The sequence below is a fragment of the Dermacentor variabilis genome, chromosome 1, assembly GCF_050947875.1.
Source record: "Dermacentor variabilis isolate Ectoservices chromosome 1, ASM5094787v1, whole genome shotgun sequence".
In the NCBI taxonomy this organism is placed as follows: domain Eukaryota; kingdom Metazoa; phylum Arthropoda; class Arachnida; order Ixodida; family Ixodidae; genus Dermacentor; species Dermacentor variabilis.
Window position 1 is genome coordinate 97,648,787 of NC_134568.1, and position 27,970 is coordinate 97,676,756.

At 42.3% G+C, this 27,970-nt stretch overlaps 1 protein-coding gene across 1 annotated transcript; it reads left to right on the forward strand.

Annotated features, from left to right (window-relative positions):
• Positions 1–63: 63 nt before the first annotated feature.
• On the forward strand, positions 64–27,970 carry LOC142581468 (uncharacterized). The gene is made up of 6 exons (XM_075691212.1): positions 64–351; positions 3,463–3,741; positions 11,839–12,116; positions 16,198–16,419; positions 22,909–22,978; positions 23,862–27,970. Exons 1-6 carry the CDS (start codon positions 196–198, stop codon positions 24,000–24,002), a joined length of 1,146 nt encoding a protein of 381 aa, XP_075547327.1. The 5' UTR covers positions 64–195; the 3' UTR covers positions 24,003–27,970.

The following is a 27,970-nucleotide window of genomic DNA, read 5'->3' on the forward strand; positions in this document are numbered from 1 at the left end:
GTTTTGCAGTGGGATTTACAATATTTTTTACAGCTTTAGCCAATTTTCGGGACAACCAGCCAACATTGACCGGCAGCAGCAGTAGCGAGTTTCCTGCTACCTAAGTCGTCGGGCATGTGTATACTTTCTGTGCATATTTAAAGGTTTTCGTCACTGCGTTTCAGTCTTTTGCTCACTGGCGCTCTCCTGCGTGATATGGCCGTGTGTCTCCGAGCACTCAAGGGTTCTTTGAACAGTGCGTTGGGGACTGTGAAGACTAGCAACATCAGGTCCCATACCGGTCTTCTGACCCTGACTGCTGCAACGCCATGCAATTGCTATGTAACCCTAACCTCTAGCCAAGGCACGAAGGTGATTCTTGCCCTTTTGTTGTGCTTCTTTTTTTATCCTCTTGCGCAGTTTCAAATCTGTCGCCTCTGCTATCGCGTGAGCTTGCGTGTGCATGCTAGCTAGTTGACACCGTCTCCTACGTAACGTGCGATTCATTCGACGTGCGGGAAACAAGTCACTTGCCGCTTGGGAACTCTTGTACATAATGCCGCGTTCTTTAAATAGTGTTACTTTTAACGAACTCATCGGGGTTACTTATATTAATTATTGGTTGGCTGCTGGCAAATTCATTGTGAGCGACGATTCCCAAGTTACCGTAGTTTGAACATTGCAGCAGACGAAAATGACAATTTCATGCATTACCCATAGTTATAAACAATGTGGTGTGGCAGAAACGGGGCGCGAGGTTTCGTTCTGTCATTTGTACCGCTTGCCACGCTCGAAGTCTGTTCAGAGGCTACGCTCCTTGATTCCTTCCCTCCCCCACTTAACCTCCTCCCCGCTTACATAAGGGAAATAAATAACACGCACAAAGTAGAAGAAACGTAAGCACAAACTCGCAACGTAAGGGCCAAATGCATCAGTAACATTCTAAGGTCAATTCTTGGAAGGCCGCTTTATATACTGGAAATTGTAAAGGTGTTAGTTTAAATTGGAGGTTCAGTTAAACGTTAAACCTATTTTTTCACTTTCATCACTGCTAATACGAAACACCTGAATAATGAAGTTGAGAGGAGGTCACTGTCAGTGACCGAAAGTCGAGGTGAGATCTGAAAGCAGCATCTCAATTTCATGGGATGAAGTTAAATGAGGTCATCCAATCTCATTTGGAGGTGAGGTCCAGCCTTGGGAGGTTATTTGTGCCTACCTCTGCTCAGTAGTAGTCGTTATGTATTACGTTTTAGCTCTCTTGAGGACTCTTGCTGGTCAAATCGGTTTGAGAAACAAGTTGTCTTGGTGGAATGTGTAGCCAAGGTTATGGGAACAGACAATGTTCAGTTTTCAGTGTGGAAATCACAAAATATCATATATTAAAAAAAAAAAATGTATTGAGTAGTTTGCATTTAAATGTGGGATTTTCGAGTTCATAACTGCATAATTGAGACTGAGGACCCAGAATAAATATGTGACAATTGGGGAGCTATAGTAAATTTATTATCAGGATTTAACTTTCACCCCTTAGCAATTTTATCAGCATTTCCTGAGCACCATGAGGTGCCATGGCAAAGTACCACGAGGGTTATGTCAGTCTGAGCTGCCATTTTATCAAGTCTCCTGTTGGTCAGTTGTTGCAATGGGTGTTTAGACTCCGCGTGTCTGAATTTTCCCGCAGCATTACCCATGAGAACCAAGCTCAGTTCAGCATTTCCTTTTTGTCCTTGTGTGTACTTGTCATACTTAAAGGGAATGAATTCTTCAAGAAATGTTTATTTAGCTAATGTATGGTGCAAAAATGTGCGTTTACCGTCTGCTTCAAGTTAGGTGAAAGTAAATTTTGTGCCGGAAGACGGCACAATTTGCATCTAATGCAGACTTGACAAACTGCGCTGCGATAAGCGCTCGTGTGTCTCCCTTCACTGTGTCCTTGTCAATTGTGCGCGCTAAATATTTTACTATGAATTCGTACCAGCTCGCCCAACTATCAGTTCTGTTGACAAACTGCTATTACTGTCATGCTTCAGAGTGTTCCATTTGACACGTGCAGGGAGGCACCATCTGCCACTTTTTGAGAGGTCAAAGAAAAAACAACCTAATATGTGTACGATGGCTGTCCCGAAAGTGAATTCCAGTTGATTTTTAAATAAGGCATAAGCATGATAAAAAGCGTTTTTATAATATTGTTGGCTAGCATTATGCATTGGCTGTTTCTGTAGACGTGAACCATCCTTTTGAAGGAATGTGTCATACTAAACTGCTCCCAGTGACTGAAACCTCCTAGGATGTCAACTCTGCCTGAGCTGCAACGTTGCTGAGAAAAAGTTGCTGTACCAAAAATTGTGACAATCTTGGGTGGCAGGGGGTGGCTAATGTATGAAAACTGGGAGAAAAATTAATTGTCAAGCGTCAATTTTTTATTTATTTAATATATATATATTTTTTCAATTGCTTACCGCGCACTTTCCATTAGACCCGCTGTGATGATGGATGGCCGGCCAGATTATGCTAGTAAATTTGCATTTGTCGGGAAACTGTACCGAGGCAGCCATTTTACATAAAAGAAGACTGCTCCTAAAGTGCCAAACTAGCACATGTCACTCTGACAACTAGCACCATCTTTGCTGTCTCTCGAAAACTGTTTCTAAGTGGGGCAACAAGTTGCGATATCCAGGTTTTACTTGCTAGTGGCACATTAGTGTGACACTGCACACAAAACGGTACTGTCTTTCAAAGAATTCCTTCAAAAGAATTGTTTCCGTCCCTAAACATAGACTGTGTATCACCTGTTGGATAATATAAACACTGCTTTTTTCTGCTTTTTATGCCTCATTTTAGAACAATCGGAACTTACTTCATGGATGGTCCTTGTAACTTGTTACTTTCAATGAACAATAGCATTTTTTCAATGCTGCCAGTCTGTGCCTGCACGGCATTCTATAAAAAGTGGGAGACGACTAATCAACACATGCCTTGCCATTTGTCTGCTACGAAAAGCCAGCACAATGGCTACACAGTTGGCACGTCCAAACCACTAAGTACAGGAGAGCTGAGAATTCGGGTAGAATTGGCTACTGAATTACTTACTAGCAACAAAGTTAACAGAAATATAATTTCTAGCGCACTGGGCAAACTATGTTCTGTGGCATATTGCAGTCTTGGCCAACATATGGCTGCTCATGGGGCTGGTTCTTATACATTTCAGTATAGTGTTTACATAGGCCTTACAGAATAAAGCATTATATTGAAGTGAGGAGAGAGAAGAAATGTTGGTTTCATATTGGGATATTCAGTTCATTTATACATTAACTTTTCCACAAATACTTTCTGCAGGTTGGAATGTTGTATGTATGAGATAATACTGTGACAAGACTACATATTTTTCTGTGCTGAGCTGCACCATTTTTCATAAATGTAATGGAGCTAAATTGATATAGCTACTGAGGTTTCCTTCTGTCCTGCATCTTTCCCGGACAGGTCATTGCAAAGCATGCTGCTGTGTTGCCTCAAGTCCTGGGAGGCACTTCCCTCCAGAGCACATGCCGCAGTTCCAGTATGTGCCTCCCTGCTGCACATTCGCTGCCTGAGGTTGTCACAAATGATGTCATTGCTCCAGAACTTGTCAACCGGGAGGAACAGGCCCCTTTCACATTTTTTGAACTCCGAAGTGGGGATGATGAGACAAAATCTTCAGGCGTAGTTTGCAGAGTGCATACAACGGTCTTGTCTGGATATTTAGATGCCTACCCATACAAGGTGAGATTACAGCTTTTGTCTCTTGTATATGTGAGTCAAGACACTCGTGCAGTTTGCCTTATCACTTCCTTCGAGGTTTTACTCATTCTAAAGGTGACATGATGGGTGGAAAAGTGCTGTAAAGTTGACATTTTTTATGCAGCCTAGAAGACTTATAGCTTAGTTTGCCCGCTTCACCTCGTTCCAGGTGCTATGATTGTCGTAGCTACGTAGATAGCTGAGGTACTGTAAAGTTGTTTTCATTCTTTGTTTTTGCTTCTCCATGAGGCAGCAATGTGTAAAACAGTTGCATAAATGGTCATTGTTTACAACTGTGGTGTTTACAACCCTCTGTGTAAGAACCGGTGAGTGTAGTTTTTAATACTAGATGGATCTGTTGTATCATTCTTTAACATTTTATGCATGTTTTTGTTTGTTACTAGCAGCACATCAACATTTGTGGCACGTGAATATGCACCATTGCCGCCGCAAGTTTTTCAGCTTGGTGGATTTTGTCATCTTATTCTTGAGTGGCGTGAAGCACTTAATCAATATTCAGCATTTTTCTGTTGTCTTGCAGATAAAGAAGGTCATAAAGTATGTGTAATGGCAGCAGTAATTATTCCTGGGTGCATATTTTAGATAGAACAATATCTAATAATGAGGATGGGTTGTGGAAAGGAGTGGCTCTAGAGGAGATTGTGAGATCTACCAAAGTGCTTGTTACAGTCCAAGCACCTCTACAGTGATGCCTCTACATTGAAGTGACCTGTATAACAAAGGAATAATTATGTCCCGGTTTTATTATGAGCAGTGCAGTGCACAACATTTTCTTTTTTTTGCAGAAAATTTTGTTAAAAAGCTTTGTTTGCTTTTTTAAAAAGTGTTGCTTGATAGTGGAATCATTGACATGATAAACATAATCAGTTTTTCATGTTCTGCAGTTTCGCCTAATGAACTTTCTGCAATGATAAAAGCATATTTACTAAGAAAATCTGGAAATGGCCATCTTACAATGACCAAGAAAGAGCTAATCGCACCATTACAGGAGCCGTGCCTTGAAGAGTGGCGACACCATTAGTTAAAAGCATTCAAGTCTGCTAATTGTCACACAACTTTTGAGCAGAGAGGTACATTGGGGGGGGGGGGGTTAGGTCATTCTCTGGAACAAATTTTCCTCCAGCATAATATACAAAACAATTCTTATTGATCAAGCTTTGTTGCACCAGTGGGCATCAGAATTTGTATAATAATTGCCAACATGATTATTAATTAGCAATCTGCAACTGTGTTTATCTTAATGATTTAAGGGTCATGTAAATTGCAAAATTGAAGTCCGCTACTACTCATAATTACCTTTTTGCTGGAAATCAGCACCAGTTTCAAGAAATAAGTACTGAAAAACTGGAGTAAAATGCAATGCATTTCACAGTTCACTTTGAGTTCATATTTCTCGAAACAGGCGTTAGGCCCAAAGTTTTTCGATAAAGGTTTTGCTTGAACTACTGGCTGACTTCAATTCCACAATTGCAACATGTCCCCTTATATTTTGCTAATTATAAAGTTCTTTAGTGAAAATTTAGTCAGATGCTCACATCTTTACAAAAACAGTCTCCATTTGCGAATGCATGACTCGTCCGCATCGTATCTTTGGCCAGTGGCTCTGTTTCCCCCCTCTTCAGTGATGCTGATACTCTTCAGCTTTTGCTACGCTGTAAAAGGATGGTCGTTGAGCATGCTCATTGTGATCAGAGTTCTGATTTGCCAGCGCCACATGCACTATTCGCTTGCTACTAAGTGCAAAAATGGCGACCCGTAAAGAGAAGGAGAATGGGCAACCATGAAGTAGTGGAGAAGGGAGCTTCAACACGCAGGGGTGGCGGTAGCATGGGGTTCCCTGGGAGATGATGGTTTGAATGGTGAAGAACCGTGCCTTGTGGTGTGGCTTCACAAAGCAGCTTGAAACCAGATCTTAAGGCAAAATTCGCATATAACCCACAGCCTAGCTTTACTGTCAAATTTTTTTTTGCATTTTTGGTGTGGACACGTAAATACAGTAGTTACCTGCTTAGAGCTATGTAGGAATGGATATAGAGAGCGACACGCTGTTCAACAACTTGTGCCCCTTTTATGGCATGGTAATTCTCTTCTATGACTTGACCCCTGGAAGCCTGCCAGATGTTGCGAGGCTTTGAAATGGTTTTGAGCGTCAGCAGGGAATGGAGAAATTCAATGTTCTGTGCCTTAGGGTGTCAGTTTTGCATTCTGAATGCTGGTTACTGCAGCAAATGTTGCCCATGTGTTTTGTCAACCTCTTTGGGCTGGCACCCTTGGGTTGATAATGTTGTGCTGCTGGTTTGTAGACTCTCATAGATCCTTAGACAAGCCACCTCTGACAGAACAAATATTTGTTTGCACCAGTAGATTGATAATATGGTGCAAAAATGAGTGTAGAGGTCTGGTGGAAAGCGAGTGCTGCCAGCTGTTACAATGACACCTTGCATAATGTTCACCAGTTTAATGGCTAAGGACAAAATGGCAACTTTTTTTTTAACCTTGTTCGAGCGTCTATTTTCAGCCGGAACATGCATTGCACCATCATGCTTGTTTCATATCTGGATAAGCCTATTGATGTGTAACTAGGACACCCATGTATGGTCGCCTATTTGTGGACAAATATTGCATACTCTTCTGTAAGGGCCATACCCCTAATTTTGGGCTTAAGTATATCAGAAAAAAAAATTATTCATGTATGGGCAGCACGCCCTTTTCATGTGCACACCTCATCAGCCATGACCATGTAGCGATATCGACACACTACAGCTTGTTCTTCGTTTTTCTCTTCGGTTGTTTCCATAGTTGGTCAACTAAGCACTGGCAAAATTATGTCCCAGTTCCCTGCTGCTTTTCCTGTAGCTCTGTGCATACGGGTTTGTGCAACATATGTGTGGTGTCGGCCATGGGCTCCACACTTTGTATGTACTGCACACGTTTGTGCAATGAGCTTTCGTTGCTCCCATGTTAGCTTAAACGTATGCAGGCACTATCGACTGTTACACACTGTTAAAATTTTTGTGAAAGCTGTGGTAGTGTTTTAATCACACTACATTACCTGCGGCGCTACATCCAAGCCCATGTCCGCGGATGGGTTCATCTTGTACCAGTGTGCTTCTGGCAAACCAGATTCCAGCTGCTCCATCTCCGCGATTGTGTGCCAATGATGGCAAATGGGGTAGCAAACAAAGCTTAGATGAAGGCTTCCCAAGGTCATTGCACGTGGTGGCAAGCATGTCATTTTTTTGCGAGGAGATGCAAATTTATTTACTTTTTATTCATGTACGGGTCCCTTCCAAGAAAGTTGGACCCAAATTTGCAAAAAAGTTCTGGCCCTTACTTGAGAATATACAGTAAACAGATGCTTTTATAATCGATTTCACACTGGCATATGGCCGTTTGTCACTTATTAGTGTGATGTACCGGGTTATCTATTTTAGTGAAAGCATGTAATGAAGATATTCTGTGGCAGAGTACATCAACTGTCACACCAGTTAGACTACTGGAAGAGGCAGACATACTTCAAAGAAAAATTGCAAGATTGTTGTGAGCTAACTATGTTTCACTGATTAACTTAGTAAGTAATTGCTTAGGAGCACATTTTAGTAATGAAGTAATATTTATTTAGCAGAAATGTTCTTAGCGTCAGTTTCTAGAATTAGACCTTCCAAATATGTGGCATAATGCAGTAATGTTCCAGTTCAGACTTATCATCACTGTAGAAAATGAAGTGTATATATGTGGCTTGCTTCCAGAGAGAACGAGAAGGCAAATGGAGGGGCTTGATTTTCGTTAATCACAACCATATAATATAATGCCGGCAGGAAATGAACCCAATGAAAGCATAGGGGTAATTAGCTGTGGTTGAAATTGAAGTGTAGGAGATAATGAAGAAAAGAAAAATGAAAGTGCACGAAAAGATAACTTGTCACCAGTGGGACCGAACCCACAACCTTCGCATTACGCATGCGATGAACTTCCACTTGTGCTACGACAGCCATCAATCCGTCCGCTAACTTGGGCATTGATGTGTACTACATCTAGCTCCGCGAGTGTTAGCCAGTGCCACTCAGAGGTATGAAAGAAAGAATGGCCATTTTTCTTGAAGACATTGTGGTGACAATGAAAGTCGTCTTTTTTTTTTTTTACATTGCTACCAGCAGCTAACACCTCAGTGGAATTTGTGATAGCCATGGTAACTATCTATTGTATTCACCATATAACTTTTTCATTACCTTAGGGCACACGTCGCAAGTTCTCAGAATTGAAGCTGGTCAGACCTCAAGGCATGTTTCACTTAGTTGAAATCCTTATGCCCATTACCAGATTAACATAATCACTGCATTAGCAGAAAAGGGCATTGGCATTCCACTTCTTATTTTCCAAGAAAGCCTTATGTGCTCCATCTAGAGGGCTGCATGGAATAATCTTTAAAAATGCGCATGCATCCCACAAAAGGTGTGTGATCAGGGCCAACATTGTTTAAAAAGGTGTGGTATGCCCTCCCCTCCTTTGTGATTACAGCATTTTCATTAATTTTAAGTTCACCGATTGGCAGGATGCTAGTACTAGTCTTACAATTGATGATAGGGAAACTTGGCGCCTACAAGACTGTAGCAGAAAACTGTAAAAACCCATATTGCTTGTTTAAGATTTCAGATTTTATTATTAGAATACATGTGATACACCGCATAAAAATACATAAATGTTGAAGGAGGTCTTGAAGTCTCGAGACTGAGAGCCAGACTTCCTGCTAGACTGTACACCCGGCCACAAAGTATTACGGACCATGAAATGTGAGAAAAATCTGAATATATCCGCAACCTCGCAACGCGGCCTGGTATTTGCATTTCAGGCCTCGACTATAATATGCTAATAACATTGTCGTGTACAGTTTTACTGGCTATTTCTACAGGCTGCTTTGGAATTAAACGTTTTCTGAGATCCCTTGGTCCATAAACTTCTGTGGCCGGGTGTGCATAGGTGAATAACATTTCAGAAAGACTTTGCAGTTGTTGAAAGTTTTGACCTAGTCTGGGGTTCAAAAGTGGCACCTCCTTCTTTCTGGGCATTTGCTCTACCAGCTGACCTAACCACAATTTTTAGCAAGTGGATGTGTCTTAACAAATGAATGCCACAATTTGTACCTGTAAGTAATTTGTCATAACCTTTTGTGCACCAGTGACAGGTAGAGAAAAAAGTTCATAGTGTATGACACAGCAAGATATTGTTTATGAAATACTTTTTGAAGCGATGCATTTCCAAAGTATTTTTGGAAAATTTCGCAAACCATAACTTTTTGTGCTGCTTGTGACTGCAGTTGTTTGGAAGCTTCTCAAGCGTGTTGGCTTTGATAAATTTAGGCCATAGATATAGCTGAAGAAATAAATAAAAGCTGTTTTCCAAATACAAGCTTTCGAAAGCTGAGGGCTGAATCTACTTGACTTCTCCTCCCATTTACATATTTGTGTGGTGCAGTCACTTCGGAACTCTGCTATAGAGCTTAGGTATGTGGGTTCATTTCAAGGCCATCTCGCAGCCATAGTTTGGTGAGAAAAAATTGTGTGCAACACCTAGGTATGTGCTGGGACTTCACTGCTTGCTTAATAACCACAGATGGTTGTAGTACACACACTGTCCGCTATGAAATCCTCTGTAGCATTTGGTCTTTCTTGTGCATCTCATCCCATAGCCCTCGTATTGTTCACAGCACAGTGTGACTACCCTAGTGCTTGAAGAGAATCTACAGTCAACTTTTGTAATTCGACCCTGACAGGACCAACGAAATTGATCTAATTATCCACAGTGTCGAATTAAACAGGATGCAGAAAAAAGACAAAAACACTCCAATGATTCATTAGGCAGTACTTGTCTGATTCGAACACGCTTCCGAATCAGACACGCAACCACTTTCTATGTTTCCCAAGTAGAAATCGCATTGAAGCACCTAAACAAAGTAGAAATCTAAGGTGCACTAATTTTTTTTTTTAGTAAGAAAAGTGGGCAAGGGTCTAATATGTGTTAAACAACGACAGCCAGTTTTCTAAAGTTCGCTGCAATACGGTGTTATGCGGCACAGCATACAAACGCCAACCAGCCAATTTTTGGCCCAAATTTATTTTTTTAGAAAGTTTTATAATTGGATAAATGCTGTAATCAGACAGTTTGAGCTATGGTTATTTCTTGAAAATCTTTCTAGGGCAGGCCAGAAATAGCGGCTTTTGACGGGAGATGATGCACGTTCAATACATTGACTTTCCCCCAAGCTCTGCCGATAGACCCTGCCAATAAAGGGGTCACCATAGGGGTCAGGTGCGTGCATGTCGACTGGTAAAGTTCTAATTATCCGGCAAAGTATCTAAATAATGAGTTTTGGTGCACCTAAATGGCATGGACGCCGACCGGGATCAAATTAACCGAAGAATTGAATTAACTGGAGTTAATGGAAGTCTGCTGGTAAAGGTAAAGGTGGTGACACACAGTACCCATTATGAAATGGCATCTTGTTTTGGGTGAAAGGAACAACGAGTGTGGGCATAGAATTCAAATGCCCTGTAGTCTACTTATTTCGATCTTTTATTTATTTTTGCACATTGTTCAGCACACTTATTTCGTGATTAATTTAAGTCAGTAGTACACAAGTAGTGCATGTAGAGGCAGGTTAGTTTTATGTTCTTTTGGCATTTTTCCATATTTATTCATCCCATTTTCACTCATTGAAGCTCCCGTTGATTTGCCTTGTGCTGCATGACTAGATCATGTGAGCTTTATGCTAGAATAAACATATTGACTTGCACATCTGCCATGCATTCGATCACCACGAAGCCTGTGCTTGTGTGAAAAAACAAATGGTGATGCACAGACACTAATTCTGTGCTTGTGAAACAGGTTGTTTGTAGTACCTTCTCGACTAGCTGAGGAAGTATGTTGCATTCTTATTAGCTTTATTATCTTGACTTGCACATCATTATGTGCCTGAAGATGAGCTATGAATATGAGACTATTCATTCTTTTATGATTTTACTGTCGTACCAAATATTCAGTTAGCTAGTGCTGCATGCATTTTGCACTCTGTCCTGGTGCCAAACCCAGCTGCATATTGTTTCATTTATCACTAAATTGCGTGCCTTCACTGTTACTGTGACATTCTATACTGCTGAAGCCCCTGAAACAGCATACATCAAAGACATTGTCATTTGTTCTTTGCAATTTGGAAAAAAACTTTTGTCCAAGCTTTTTGCATCAATGTAGAAAGCGGACAGAGGAGTGTTGGTGGTTATTAACACTTGAATTCTTCTGGGAAAAATGGTGTAGAAAATGCTTTGAATGCTCCCTGGAGAGAAAGCTGGCTAATCGTATTGTTTTTTCCTGTTAAAGATGTCCTGTGTGCACAGCTTTCAGGCTCCCACGATGAATAAAATTTTACTGGTCCAGCCGCTGCTTAACCAGATGCTGTCACAGAAAAACACCAGGCGATCCAAGAGCGGAAGTTGCACATTTTGTGATGCTGGTGGCAGTAATACTTGATAACATGATAAAAACAAAATTGAGAAAGGACACTTAATATATAGGATTTCTCAATTTCATTTGTTATACCAATTAACTCAATTAGTATTTGTTTATATGCAACCATTTATTTAAAAAAAATACTCCACAGCTACTGGGATCATGTCAAGTGGCGACTCTTTTGCTTGTTTCGGGTTTCCGTGGCGAACAGCGTTGTTGCCACTTGCTGAGGCAGTGTTACAGCTTTACAGTTCATGCATGAATATTGAACTTCAGATTTCAGCTATGATTTTCTTCACAAATAATTCTTAATTTTTCCTGAAACAAACCTTGAATGTATAGTAAATTGGGATAATCTGTCTGGCAAGCATGGTTTTATTTGTTCATTTAGTGTCCCCTTAATGGGAAGTTTGAAAATATCCAAATTAAAATTGCTGCATGTTGGTTGGTAGCCCTGTTGAGAGATTTGCAAGTGTAGATAGGACAGGTTGCTCTAGAAGTGTCTCTCTCCTTATTGTTCTTTCTTCTTCTTTCTTTTTATCTTTGCCTAATTATCAGGTGTACTGCTTTGATGTTGACCGGCGGGTGGCAGCAGAGATGGCACTATCTGATTATGAGCGAGAGGTGTTGCAGTTTGCGGGCACATCAGTTGCTCTGAAAGGGGCCCGCAATAATGAGCAGCTACCAGATCCTGGTCGTGCTACTGAAGAACAGCTAAAGCGGATATCACGGGCCCTAGCTGGCCACTTGCCTCGTTTTTTCACTGAGCCACACATCTACAGCTTGTACAACAGGAACATTGTCTTCAGGAACAACATTCGTGGCATCACCACAAGGTTAGAGGCCTGGCAGTCTCTTCTTTTTTGCTGCTCTGCATGCACGTAGTTAAAATGTAATTTGTTAAAAAATTGCAGGTTTTCTCACCTGTTCATGCATCGAAAGTAAAAAAAATGGGTGGTCTATAGCAAGGTGCAAAAGCATGTTTCAAGATAGTTTTTTTATACAGCAGGACAGTGGAATCAACTTCCAGGCTCGTCATATACATGGTGTGGTATCAGAAATTTAATGGCTCTTGATACCTGCGCCTGTTTAAAAGTACTAGTTGCTTAAAGGGCCCCCTCACCAGGCCACACAGCAAACTTCGGTTATACGCTGGAAGTTGTTACGTGTCCTCTAGGGAGCGTTCTGCCATAAGAATTTTTAAAATTGGCTCATTAATAGCCGAGATAGAAATATTTCAGTGTCGCGAACCCATGATTTCAGGAGGCGAGCTCCACTGCCAGGCTAGACACTCTCTCCACTTGCCCTGTCTAGCATTCGCATTCTTCCCTGCGCGCTCCCATCCCGGACCTCAAGGATCGTGTTACACATACATCATGGGCCCCGCCTTAATTTTTTTTTCTCCTCGATTTTTCTTTTTTGTGGCGCAGCGCACTTCCACTGCCGGCGTCGCACACAAGCTGTTGTGATTGTCTTGTTTCGCGCAGGGCACGATCTTGCATGCTGTGCACGAGGACACCTGACTAGCAGTATAAGTCAGTGTTACACGAATACCGAGGCAGACACAAGCAAATCACTGAGCATGATCCCGTGCTGAAACATGGTAGAAAATGACAGTTTCGGTGTCTGCGTGCGCGACTGCACGACGTGGGAACAAGCAGACGAAACAGAAGTACATCTCTCTTGCTGTGGTGCGAAGTAAAATAAAAACTTGCAGACATTCGGTTTGTGTGTTTGATTATTTCTCTAAGCTTTAATTCGTCTATTCAAGCAACATATTACACAAATAACAGATGTTGCCTTGAATAAATCTCGAAATCACATGTCACCACGAGCGATGTCACAGTGCAAACACGTGTATACCATCCTCTGGCTTGGACAGTGGTGGCTGCGAAGAGAAGGGAAAACAGCGTTTAGTTTGAAATTTCAGATCTTTCCGCGGCGTGTAGCGATGTAATACTTGGCAGACACGATCATTATCGCGCAATGTATGCTCTGCGCTTGTCAGCTCAAAATGGTCAAACCTGCTGAGGGGCCCTTTAAGCTAACAGTTTGCCCTATGAAACTGCATGATATGGTTTTGCTGTCAGTTTCGATTAGCTCTGTAACGAGTTAAGTTACACAATGTACCTTTTAACAATGTTGAGGCAGGAATGGAAGGCTTCTAATTTTTTTTCATTTAGGTCACAATTTATTGTGTTAGCACAGCTGAAGCCATAGTGCTAGCATAGGCATATTGGAAACATTGTTTCCATGATTTTGGCTACCTTTGTGCAGTAGCTTTACTGCTTTCCTTCTGATAATTCAGCCTTTTCTCAAAAGAACTTTGTGTTGGTTGATGGCATCTTGAAGAAAACAAAGCTTTGCTGCCATGCAAAATCATAAACTGCTGTGCTAGTTTCCCAGCCATCTGGGCACCTTTTATTCTGTCCATCTAACTTCCTTCATTGCCGCACCGTATGAGAACTATCATAGTAGTGAGCAACATCAGAGTCGCTTGATGTGTGATTGCCGTAGCACAGAAAACACTGCCATCACTGTCAATGCTTTCATGCAGAAGCAAATCATCTTTGGTGCTTGATGATCTAATCGAATGAAAGCTGCACTTTTGTGATGGGTGCGACAACACGTGAATGGCAGCCACCATTTTTTTCATTTCTACCGGGCGATCCTAACAAACTGAGTTTGTAGGCCTCCTAACGGCCGTCGAGCGAACTCACCAGAACGTCAAAATGGATTGGACCAGCCCACCCTGTTGCTGGCACTTAGAGTGTCTGAACACGAGGACGAGCCAGACTCGTCCTCGGCCCTAATTTCAAACAAAATTGTAACTGAGTAAGAGTCGTCGAGAGTACTTAAGGGGTTAACTGTGTCTGCAACGTTGGTGCGTGTGACAATTCCTCTGCCATGAGGCCTCAATTCTCTGGCTTTCTGTACACTATTCACATAATTTACTCGCTGTGCTGACACACTGGCTCTGGTGTTCTGCTGCTGAACGTATGGTTGCAGGCTTGATTCGTGGCCATGACAGCCATATTCCAGTGGGAGTGGAATGTGAAAATGCTTGTTTGCTGTATTTTGGGTGAACATTAAGGAGGTGCAGGTGGTCAGAATATTTGTAGACCTTCACTGCAGCATCTTCTGTAGCCCTTGTGTTGCTTCGGGATGTTCAAACCTGTTAATCAATTTACATAATTTAGTTTGCTCATGTTTAATGCCAGAAGCCGTGAAGCAAGCTTCCACAAATCATGGATGGCTCACAGCTTAGCAGCCTTCACGCAGGTCTACGGGACTCCATGTGTAGGTCAGACCAATGTTTACGTTGGCAGCATGGAGAAGTCTACATGATGGCTGTAAGAGAGGTAACACGTGGGAAACTTGCAAATTTAAGAGTGCCGTGTAGGAGCATATATGAACATGAGATGCACATTCATTGAGATAGGGCTGCAGATATCATTAAAGGGGCCCTGAACCACTTTTTATCAAAATAATACATTTGAAGTTAAATTAGACTATTTCAGAAATACTTTGCCACAAAAAGTACCTCAATCTGTTCAGCAGAAGAGTTATTGGCAATCAAATGTGCCATTCGCGGTGCTTCTGCTTCTTCAATGACTTGCACTGTGAATGCTATGACGGAGCGGGGTGCGCCCACAACGTACCGTCTACTGAATGTCACTGTGGTGCGCAGTTCAAATTTGATTCTCGTTAAAGTGGTGCCTACAACATGCCAGACACAGTTGTCCTCAGTGAACCGCAGTGCGCTCAGCCAGCAGACTTGTTGCGGCACCCCATGGCGGCTGCGGTAGCTATGCTACATAGCAGACCGCAGCTACATGCAACTGCAGTGCATATGTGCAGCACTTGCTGTGTGCACGAGAGGACTTGAGTGCGTGCTCGTGCTCATGTGCTCCTCTGTCTGTGCTATGTGGTGCAGACTGGCTTTGTCCTGCACCAGCTTGAACTACGGATGGTAGCCACATCCAACTTGCGCATTTTGAAGCGCTGCCAATAGCTCAATACAAAGCGAAGTCTGCCAAGGTGTCTAACTAGGAGTGGCAAATTGCGAGTGCACGCTGGCAAGCATGCGTGTGGTCTGACCTTGAGTGTTGTCTGGTTCTAGGCTAGTTGAGTGTTCAAAACTACCTAGTTGGAATTGGCGCGACCCAACACCTATGATACAAATAAGCAGGGTGACCAAAGTTTAATTCCTACACGAGCGGCCGCGGCCCCAGCATGAGCAGATAGTTGGCTTTTTCTGGAAGTACGTAATTATTCTCAAAGTTTAAAACCAGATTTTCGCTTACTTCAGTGTATTTATTAAACTGCGTCAATAAATATTCACAGTAACTGTAGGAAGAAGCGCACTGATCCAAACGCCCTTCTTAATTGATGTCAGCTATTGGCCAATAGCAGCTGGGTATGGGAATCTGCTATATTACGAAATAAAGTGTTCAGAAAAGAGTGATGGGCAAGCTTCTGTTGAAAAGAGAGATTGAGAGAAATGTGACTTCGTGCTTTACTTGCGAGCTCCACGTACCGTGCACGACTGCAAAATTTGAGTGCAATGTTGACAGCAGTGTATGCTATCTGCAGACTGTGTTTTTTTCACAAAGCTCAAGGGGTTGTTTAGGACCCCTTTAAAACCTCGACAGCTGAGCTTTTCTGAGGCCACATCTACCCAGAAAACAGCATGACTATCAGCAAATACAGTCCTTACATTTACTCACATTCAGTAATTGATAAGAACATGTCAATTGTAAGCTGCATTTTGTTTGAGAAAAGGATTCATTGTAGATTCCAAAAGGTCTTGTTTGGTTTTATACAACAACGGTATTCTTGACGACTCTTGACTTAAATGAACTTTTGTCTGACTTTTGGCTGTTCTGGAATTCCATGGATGCTTTCGCCATACAGGGGAATTACAGGCTATGTGCAGCAAATGGCACTGGTTCGCATCCTGGGTCACCTACGGTATGCACATGTGCAACTGGAAGTTCTCAAAATGACAACTCACAAGGAGGACAGCACAGTTCGTATACGCTGGCGCATTGTGGGCGTATCAGGCTTGCGTGCCCTGTTCATGTTCTGGAAGTTCCGAATTTGGGAGTGGCAGAAGATGATCTCTCAGGAGGCTGAGTGAGTACATGGTCTATGCAACTAGTTGCTGATTGTTTTACACTTGGGCTGCTTTTGTAGAGCCATGAAGGTTAATAATTTGTCTTCACTGATGACCTTCCTTTGAGCACCCACTTTCTTCTGCTTGTTAGCTGACCAATTTTCCAAAGGCTCTGTTTAAAACACCATAAACATTTATGCATTTGCAGTAGATTCTTGGTATGTTGCATTGCTTTTTTTGGGGCCAAGATTGAAATTTCATAGTACTTGGCCAAAATAATCAGATTGCCATTCCCTGGGGGCCTCATTATCTGTAATATCAACTCATTAATTTCTTTGTAGGTGTGCACTGACTGCTTCTAATGCTGACTGTTTAGATACCTTTCAATGAACGAGTTCTTTTTAAACAATTGACTTGGGCACTGGCTTAAGGATTTAAAAATTCTAGAATTGTATAAGTACTCTTCTTCCTAAATGGTTGTTGTGTTGCACCTGTACAATCGTGGACAAATGAAACGCGAACAGCGGAGCGCGTGGCCGATAGTACAATTAGTGCAACCTGCTGGCCATGCTCAAGTCAGGCGGTGAGTGCGAGAGTAACCCCCGTATTCAGAAAGGAATCTTAACTTGAAGCCCGCACTTGACTTAATTTAAATGACGCCTGTCATGAACGCACCAACAGAAATGCAATGAGCTTCTTGGACGCGTTCATACGAGGCGTCACTTATATCAAGTCAAGCATGGGCTTCAAGTTAAGATGCATTTCTGAATACCGAGGCAAGTGTCCCACTGCGATATGTTCGCCTGTGTTTCCTGTGTGCTAGTTTTGTTAAACCGCCATGCCACTGGCGTGGCGCGCCGGTGGGGCTTCAGCTGCGCATGCCACGATTTGAAGATCCTGGTCTTCTCTCGTGGCTCGACGCCTGTGTCCACGAGGTAAATTTCCAAGCCGTCCCTCGTCACGCTACGTCTGGAGAATCCAATGAACAGTCGACAACTGGTGGCCTGTAATGCTGGCAATGTCACGTTGCGGCACATTGTACCAGTAAAGAGCAATCATCTGAAGTCTTCTGTCGACACACCAGGCATGGATGAGTTCTAATAGCCTTAGAAACACCGGGTCCTGTAGTTATATACAATAGCGCCGACACGACAACACTACCCCATTAAGGTGTGGCTCTTGTGCAAGCGGCGTTTTTAATGTTACAATTGAGTGGCACGAGCAGTGCTGCCTTCCAGCAGCTAAAGCACTGGTGGTAGCGAGGAGACAATCGTGGCAAAAATAAATACATAAATAAAAAGCAACTATTGATAGTGAGCAAAGCAAACACTCGTCTCGCACGTGCGGACTGCCTTTAGGCAACACCACGTGGCACGAACAGCTGCATTGACGGCAGTGTCAGCAGCGTGCCGGTGCAGTGGTATGATAAAACTAGTACCTACACTGGAAAACAAGACTTTCATTTGAGGGCTCACCACTCATTTGTGTGCAGGCGCGAGTAAGAACGGGTGTGAGAGAGAAAGTCTGGGGCCTTTTGCTTCTTGAATATATGACTCTGCCTAGGCACTACGGAGGAGGTTTCTTAGCACGTGTTGTATGCGTTTTTTCCCTAGACATGCTGGCGTTGTGGAGTGCGGTAGAGTTTGTTCACGCTTTGCCGCTGGTTGCCTGCGTGGTGAGGCAGTGGGCACGGACGCCCCATTTGGTGATCACTGTGTCTGAAAAGGCAATGTTCTGACTGGTATGTGTTGTATAAGTTGCGGGTCGCTTTTTTTGTCGTGACGATAGATAGGACTTTTCACAAGCACTGCTCCAGGAAGGCACATGTAACTGATAACGGAGGCCTCAGGCGCAAGCACCTGAGGTTATAGTAAAGCATGTGGTGCAGGATCTCTAGGGCACCCAAGGGGTAGTGGGGGATCAAAGCTGGAAGCAAGGCGGCCCGTGGGTTGGGGCTGCGGAAGCTGACACGTGCCAGAGGGTGTTCGCATAAAAAATTGGCTGACAGCCGATCTTGTACTCCCCTGTCACACGCAGACCTCGGCGAGCCCCAACCCACGGACAAGTCCAGATTCTAGCATTGGTGTCCCCGTTGCCACTTTGGTTTCCTGGAGGTGCCACCAATAATGCGAAATAATGACATTGTTACAATTAGTAAAAAGGTATGTTTGAAGAAATATAATTGTGTCCAGCCGCCAACTTGTAATGCTAAGTTCAGCACTAGCGCGCCCAGCGACTTCTGCAACACCAGTCAGAACTTTGCGTATGAAGGTACGTCAGAGAGACTTTCTCATGCCTGCGGCGCTATTGCTGGGTCAGTCATCGTCACTGGCAGCCTTTCAGCCACTTTCATTCAACCGCGGCTGCTAAAGCGCTCTGCCTTCCAGACATTTAATATATGTGGTCCGGGCTCTACTATGGTCGCTACTGCTCCCACAGAAACATTTGTGATGTTATTTACAAAGTACATCACCGTAAGGAGCGAGAAAGCTACAATCCGCCACGACTGGCTTAGTCCGCTGCTTCACCTACTTTACCGCGCCGGCAGCCAGCGTCCGAGCGATGCCGGCACGCCAAGGGACAAACGCCTACAACACACAGTACCTAGGCAGAGTCATATATTCAAGGAGCACAAGCCCCCAAAGTTTCTCTTTCACGCCCGCATTTACTCGCGTCTGCACACAAACAACTTGCGATTCCTCAAATGAACGTCTTGTCACAGGAAATGGTGGTCGAAAATATCGCAGTGGGACACTTACTCTCACACTCGGTGCCTGAATTGAGCATGGCCAGCAGGTCGCGCTCATTGTACTATCGGCCACGCGCTCCGCTGTTCGCGTTTCATTTGTCCACGATAGTACATTTGGCATGTATTAGTGTTGCTACATACTCTGAGGAGAAGAGGACTTATGTACAAACAATTCATAGTTTATTTGCTGCATATAGGCTTTGTTACCACTTATCTTTCTTATTGCATTTCTCTTGTCTTCCTTCATAGAGCTGGGGTCAGTATTAGGTATAAAGTTTGTTTCAGTGTAGTAGTAAAATTGTGGTGAAACTTAGCACCTGCCTATACATAGTAGCCATCATAATATTACAGTATAAGGTATCTAGAGCATCTCTGTTATCTTCGTTGAGAGATCTCACTGTAAATTTCACCATGGCATTGCTACCGCAGATGCTGCTGCTAGTTGTAGCTTGTGATAGGCTGAACAGCAATTGTTATTGGAATGTGGAAATATTTTTCCTTTAAAGGGACACTAAACGTAGATATTAAGTCAAGCTAAAGTGATAGATTAATGCTCAAGAACGTTTAAGACGTCAGCATTATCGCAAACGTTTTAGTAATCAAGAAATTGAGGCAAATGCGGGACATGATTTGCACCTCACCCAGGACATTCAAGTACTAGCCCAATGGTGTAGGTATTCGTCATTGTAGTTCTGTCCCTAGTACTCAACCTCTCATCTTAAAAAAGATCATTGCATTGCATGCTACTTGCATTGCGCTGGGATGCAGTATGCAGGAAATGCCACCACACCATTTATTGTGCTGGTAAAGAAATTTCGGAGGCCATGGGGTGCACGGCAGCTCGGAGCACTTGGGAAAACATGAGGGCTGACGATTCCTGCAGCGTAAGGGTGGTTGGGAGGAGTGAACACATGGTAACATGATCAAGCACGGTCTAGAAGGGGCAGGGCAGGAGGCCTACGCATATTTGCCCTTGCCTTGGTGCACGTTGTGTTCCTGCACATCTAGTGTTGGCGGTCGCATAATCTCAAGTTTCTGGCATGATGTGAAGTGTTTGCTCACATTGTGATGGCGAGTGTTCGTAGTCATAGAGTGAGATTTGTACATGTTTGCCTGAGCACGCGTGACAACAATAAAGCTACGAATCTTGCTTTGTATGGTTTCTCTATCTGCTATTACCATCATTGCTCTGCCTTGTGAAACTGTGCCATTTTTTTTTCTCTGGACAAATATGTATCTTTTTTCCATTTGTTTTTAATTTGTGGACATCATTGGATAACGGCTGTGGGCACAAGCGTGATCAGCTATGGCGTCCAAGGTTTATGGTGCATAGATCTCAGCACGATCTGCACAGCTTGCGCTGGTTCTCATACTCGCGCTATTATGGCCCAACCTTCTTGCAGTTTGCTTACGAGTGCTTAATGACAAGATACTACACCAGGATTACTGTGGGAATTTGTGAAATTATTTTTACTGCTGAAACCTTATAACCTTGAATTAACAAAATTTGCAATTTATAAAAGTATTTCACTGCAAGTACCACTTCCTTATATTATCGAGGATTGACTTATAATTGACATTGTCGCTAGACAAACTAGGCTCTGATGAATACTAAATCTGTCAAACTGTGAACTCAAAGGTGTCCTTTTCTGCATATTTATTGGTGAAAACATAAGGAAATCAACCTTGGTAAGAGAGTGTCAAGAACCTACAACATGTATTAAAATGCTGGTTGAACTTGGAATAGCACTTTCAGATATGTGCCATGAGCCATGATAGTCTTTAATATTTACCACAGTCGCTGTTATGAGATTCCCTGCCTGAGAAAAGATGTATGAGATTAGCTGCAGGCTGAAAATAAACTCCCTTCTACCCAAGCACTCACCCAGGATTCAAACCTGGGGCTGCAGAGGGAACAGGGTTGCTCACACAAGTGCACTGCTATGACAGCTGTTCCAAGCATGAAACATGACAATGAATAGGCAGGACAGATGCTGTCTCTACTTTTCCATGTTCCAAGCTTAAGCGCTACAAATATGTCACTTAAAGCAACCAACTAGCCTAGCTTTCTGCATTAATGCGTCAGGTCCCACGCTGCAGTTACATGCCGTTATCATAGAGACTGGATAGGTAAAGATGACACATAAACAAGGATCACATTATAAACTAAAAAAAATAATTCTCTGCTAAATAAGACTCATGATGTATGACATATTTCAAGAAGTGAGAGACCAATAGATAAAAAATGGTCATTGTACTTCCCAAGGTATCAGTTCCACGAGGCAAAACCAGATACATTTAGGTTTTTTGCTAGTTGCTAGAAATATTTTGTCACCGTGGCTAATGAAAAAGTCACATCCTGACACTTTTCAGCTGAAATAATTGTCAGAATTACAATGACTATGAAACAGTGTTCGATTTTGCTGCTAGAGAGACAAATTTCTGACAACTTTTCTATTTACTGGTAACAGCCAGTTGTAGGAACTTTGAAAAGCGCTCTCAGTGATGTTCATAAACCTGTGCCTGTGGCTGTATGCCATATTTATGTGTGTATAACCCGTGCCAAAAACGTGAAAAATCAGTAGTATGGGTGCAAATTATGTTCAAATCTAACCTTGAAATGTGGCTTCACGGCAGCGCTGCGTACGTTGCCGTGAAGCCACACTACAAGGCAAAGTTCACCATTTAAGGTTTCGTTATCTCCAAGGGAACCCCACCCCCGTGAGTTGAAACTCTCTCCCTTCTTTCATGGTCGCCCATTTTTCTCCTCTTTCTGGACTGTGATTTTGTGTTCTCGCTGGGCTAGCAGTTGGAAAATAGTGCATGCGGCGTCGGCGAACCAGAACGTGGATCATGCGAGCCGCGCTCGATGGCAGTCCTTTGCAGCGTAGCAGATGATCATTAGCGTTGCCGAAGAGGTGGGAAATGGAGCTGCTGGCTAAAGATACGATGTGGAAAAGTCGTAAATCCGCGAGGCTGTTTTTATAAAGATTTGAGTGTTGTGTGCAGTTATTTCTGTGAGTAATTCAGCTGACATTAAAAAAAAAAAAATTCCAGGGTGTTTATTGGGGTATGGGTTATACGTGGAAAAATATAGTATTTGCCTGACACCACCGCATGGGGGCGCCTCAAACATATATCAAACAAAGAACCTGCCTGATGCTGCTACTGGTGATTTGAAAGCCACTGCAACAATGTGCAATTGGGAGCCGCACACAATAACCACTGAGCTGTTGCCAATCTTCTGTGCTTCAGTTTGTGTGGGGTTTGTAGACAGGCAACACAGACTCTGAAAGTGCTAGTGTCTGCACGTGTTAGGGCAAGCAGCAGCTGCCAATACATTCATGCAGCATTATTAGTGCATAATGCAGCAGCCATGCAAAAGTTCCTTTTGCAAAAGAAGAGACAAAGGCCAACGGCGTTGTGGTGATTGGGCACAGATGCCAGTGCTGTTTGGGCCACATCTCTATTGCAGTGAAGGCAGGCTGCCCGTACCAGCGAATATAATGCAGTGTTACAAGAAAACAAACACATTGTTATCCCGGCTGTCACCAGTACGTTCGTTTACAAGTAGGGTGAGGAAATGTCCTTTTCTTTAATTCCATCTTAGTTTTGGAGGCCGTTTTCCTGTTTACCTGTGATGTTTGCTAATAAGGTATAATGTGTAATGTTTAGTCTCCAAAAGCTGCTACAATAGTATGTATGTCTAAATAGCCATGTAAGAAAACACACTTAACTATTTTTATTTGGTTTCTGCTAGGTGGACGGATGGTTTTTCGGTGCTTAAAGTAGGATCTGATGGCCTTATATACGAGCACATTTGTGACAAGGTAAGCTTCTTGCCTGTTTTGATGAACTCTGCTGCTATTATTCGGTGTCGAGTGGTAGGAATATATTGCACAGCACATCAATTATCAAGAATTTGTATGTAACCCTGAATTCAGTACAGTAACAAGCTTTTCTTTTTCAGCATTGTGGTACTACATTAATATGCTAGCCATGACATAACTGTAAGCACAACTCCTTTCTGTGCAATGATTTGGTTCATAACAGAAGCACATTTAACATTGGCACCTTCTATGCAGGTGCTGTACAGGCCATTTTTTTTTAAGAACATTGTTATGAACAGCGAAGGGTGAAGCCAAGCTTTGACTGCCATTTTTGCCATTTCTTTGTTGTATTGTGAGGAATATTTTTTTAGCATGAAGTTATTTCTTTAGGAAAGGTTGAAATTTGCATTTTGCACTCGTGGTGCTGTGAACCAGGTTAAGCACATGTACTTGTGTATTTTACTTATGCCACAATAGCATGCACTAGGTCTACAGTATATTTTTGTGATGTTGGATGGAAGCCATGTACATGCATGGCTGTTAAAAATGTACATTTTCATTTTGCTATATTTTCGGGATAGACAGATCAGTTGCAACAGTGACAGATCCATGTGGCCAAGTATCATCTCATTCCTTGCTGTATGCACTGGAGATTGTAACATCTTTTGATTAGTGATATGGCTTCCACATATGAAATAATTAAAAAATACTTTTTGAAGTACTTCTTTTGGAACTGTGTAGTGCGAATCTTTCGTGAGTGTAGCCACTACGTAAATATATACAGTACGACTAGTCTACAATGTCATTGTGTGGTTATTTGAACTGATTGTTAATTTGATTCTCTAGCACTGCTGATGCAACAGATTTATTTCTCATGTTGTAGATGATGCCTGACGAAGAGTTAGAAGAGGCGAAGCCATCTAATGTGGCCATCAAGCTTGCTTTGTTGTTGGGCCTGACACCACAATCGTTCAGCTTTGGATCTCCGACAGTGGTGTCCTCGAGCGAGAACAGCCTGCTTTAGTGCTGAAGCTGACACTCTTGCTTCTCTTCTCCCACACATTTTGTGTGTGCAGTGTACATAGCTTTAGGAACACAAGTCAAGACCTTTATCGGCCTTTACAATTTTGTCTCGCCTTCCTGCCACATTTGTAACAGGGTGCTCCCTGTTACAAAAAAGTGTGGCTTAATGGCTTTTGCAAAGGGAAGGATGAGTAAAGTTATCGTGTGAGAGCAATCCCTGTGAGTAGTAGTGCCTAGAGAAGGATGTTTGCTATTGAACTTGGTTCAACTCCTGTAGATTGCAGCAATGCTTTTGGCATAGCAGCTTGGAATCGCACAGTGTAAAATGATTAAGCAAGAACTTAAAGACCAAATGGAAGTTTTTTTAATATTGTTTTTGACAGCACACAATGTACATGCATGAAAGGATTATTTATCTCATAGCTGTCTGCTTGTGCTCGTCTTTTTGCGCTGTGTAAATTTAAATGTGATGCTTTACAAATGATGTCGATCTGTTTTATCTTCACTCCCGAAGATGCTGTTCACTATGTGATCTTCATATAAATGGCAATTTCTTTGATGGAAGTACAAGTTGCACTGTCTGCTAACTTGAGAAAAGTCATACTGGTTGGGCATGGTTTTAAAGTTGCTTCCACGTTGCAGCTTACTAAGGAAGCTGGTATTCAGTGGTGTGTCCACTAGTTATTTGTGCTGCTCTTTTATTGTTGTTGAGTGTTGTTTATTATCGGTTACAGTAAAGGGCGACATAATTTGAACAGCACTTATTTTTCAGAAATGCAAAGGTTGTGCACTTGCGCTCATCATGCTAAAGTTGGTGCACATAGCCTTTTACAAGGGAGTGCAGTAGTGAGCCATTTGTAGTGTGTTTGCTTCTAGGTTTTTGTTGCCAGTGCCATGTCTGAACAATTGTGTTTTCTGCATAGCTTAATCTGTGTACAGAGCAAGCTTTAAAGTGCTTTTAAGCTACATAGAAGCTGCATCAAGTTCTGGAACTTCTACTTACAAGATGTGGACATACTTATGTGCTAAGCATATGTGCAACTTGGATCACAAAGCAGACTGTGAGGGGTTTACATTATGTTCCAACAGTTGTGATTGTCCAGCAAATGTGAGAGTTGCAACAGTGTATATGAAATCAAGTAAAACGGCTCGTGGGCACAGTCTCGACATTGTCCCTCCCAATTTCAACTTTTACAGGTAATGCAACACAGCTGGCTATACATACTGGTGTGTAGAAGTGGCAACCTGCAATAGCATTATGTAATGTGTAAGGATGTGTCAAGTGTACTCACTGAGATTCACTACCAAAGTGTTGTACCTACCTTGCACATGCTTTGCTGTGAACCACTTGAGCCATCGTAAGCTTTGCCAGGCCAGCTTAGACAAAATGAGCTCTGTTGCAACAGGTCTCCCTTGTTGTTTTCCATCATGAAAAAACATTTTGCTTTAAATTCTAGGTTTTACTGTTAATTTGAACTTCATTGTGAGACACTGGAGCATGTGATGGCTGCACTGAGTTTAAGCGCATAGAGTAGATCTGTGCTTTTTGAGAACAATGTGTAAGCACAGTAGTGGCAAGGTGTTGCAATAGTGTTAGCATGGTGCAACTGTTGTACAGTGCGACCAGAATTGCACTGTAAGCATTGTTGAGAAGGTGCAGCATTGTACAAGCTTTGATGAGCTATGTTTCTGAGCGTTATCTATTCTGTCCATCACATGTGCCGTGGTTTCTATTATGTCCTTGTGGAGAGCTCAAAGCCAATGTTAAAGAGCTTTTGAAAACATTATCTGCACAGTTGCAGCCCTGCGTTTGTATTCAGTAGCTTCTTTTGGAAGGGTTGTTAATGCAAAAGCTCTCATGTTGCAATTTTTGTGGTCACCAGTTTAAGAAAGCAGTTTGCATTAAATTTGAAAGCATGCTTCTAATAGCATGCAGTGCCCTTCCTCCTCCCTTATGCATGTAAAAAAAAAAAAGACATATGAGCTCAACCACTGGGTGTCTGAGCTGTGCATAAAAACTGCAAGTGCATCAGTTTGAAGAGAAAGGTGCATGTCTGCAATTAAGCAGGAGTGCCACGAAGGGTAAAGGGAGTGACAGCACAAAGTAGTCTGCAGTGGCCTGGTCCACCACTGTAATGAGCAGCATCTGCTCCTGATTGTTGAATCAAACACCCTGTTCCACACATCTGGCTCTTCTGGACAATGCTTAGCAGTTCAGCACAGTGTGATAGATGTACTGCAATGTATGTACCCATGGCCCAGCGCAAGTGCTGATGTTGCACAGGCATGAATTGCAGTAGCAAGTTGTGTGTCACAGTATGCTAATACAGTCAATTTGAACCAGTTGCTTGCAGTCGCATTACACATTGTTTTTGTTTTGTCATGCTTTTTAAAAAATTGTCTGAATTGTCATTGGTTGTGTTCAAATTTGCATTACATTTCTAAAAACAGTAAACTTAAGGTGGTCAAACTTGATCAGGAGCCCATAGCTACATCTCCCATATCAGCAGCAGGCTTAAAACTGTGCTTGTATACAAAGCATCCGTATCTACGTGTTCAATTTCACGTAGCGTGACAATAAAAGAGAGATGTAGTCACCTGATAATGGTGATGGCTACTCCTTTTCTCATACCGGAAACAACAATATAAAAAAAAATATCTAAGAAATCACTTCGTACGGTCAGAAATCCGCAGCACACTTTTTATTCCTGTAGTGCCTTTTGGCATCTATTTGTGGCGCAGAAATTTATATGCATAATGATACCTAAAAACATTTCTAGAATAGTGTAATGTTGCAGTGTGCAGTGTCTCCAGTGTATTTCAATGTATATAAAAATTCTGCTGTGTATGTCTGACATCTTTAAACACAGTGTCTCATTGACTTTCTTTTTTGCTTTCTCTCTAAATGCACTGTTAATGGGTAAGTTGCTGCAGTTTATCTTGTAATTTCTCAACAGAACTAAAAGTTTTGCTTCCGAGTTGTAAAAAATGTATCCTTGGTGGATGACTGACTGCTTACGCTACATTGCATGCCCGCCTGAACAGTTGTGTAACCATGGAAAACTTGCAAGCATTATTGGGAGGCTTTAATGTATGGAAATGGCTTTGGCTCACTATTTGCGCAATACTGTCACCTGCACATTCTTTTCTGCTAAATTTGCTTATGATTAAATAAGACATCACTTTGTGACGAGTTGCATACAGCTTATTATATGTAGTGTCGTTCATTTGTATAATTTTGTGAACTTCTTAAAGCGACTTAAATTGTACATACATATGGAGCATTTAGCTGCTATCCTTCACGTAAATGAAGGCACAGTAACTTTTCCTGTTGGGATGACTTACATGAGGTCGCTCAGCAGAAATTGTGTGTGGTACTTGTGAGAAAGGTTGCTGTAATGCTGTCTGAAGTGAAAAATCATTGTCCCATCAGCCCCTCACCCAGAGAATTGCAATATTTACTCTTTACAAATTAGATGCCGCATCCATTCGTGTAATCCTCTCATGACGATTGGGTGGGCTGGAGAAGTGTTTAGTGAAAATGTGCTGCAGTGAGTGAGTGCTAGTCTAAGCTCCAGCCTGTTTATAGCTCACAATTCAGTGCACAGTCTAGTTTGATAATTAGTGGTCCTATAGTGGCACATTGGGGTGGACTTGGCATGAACATGTTCCTTTACTGTGAGTGCATATGTGCATGCTCTTGTTTAGAATATAAAGCGCTGCTTCCTGTTTTAGCCGGTGAAATAAGTTGCCACAGCGGTTATACTTGTTGTGCTTTACTGTCTACACCACTATCAAGTTCCAGAAATAAGTGTCTGCTACAGTACACTTGTCTCTTGCTGTAGGGATTTCAGGAGTGTGTTGTTGCATATTTTTTTTATTCAAACATGATTAAATCTGTAGTACATCCTTTGGTAGTAGTTGTGGAAAGTTCTGTTGCATGAATAAAACTTATTTTTCAGTGCTTCA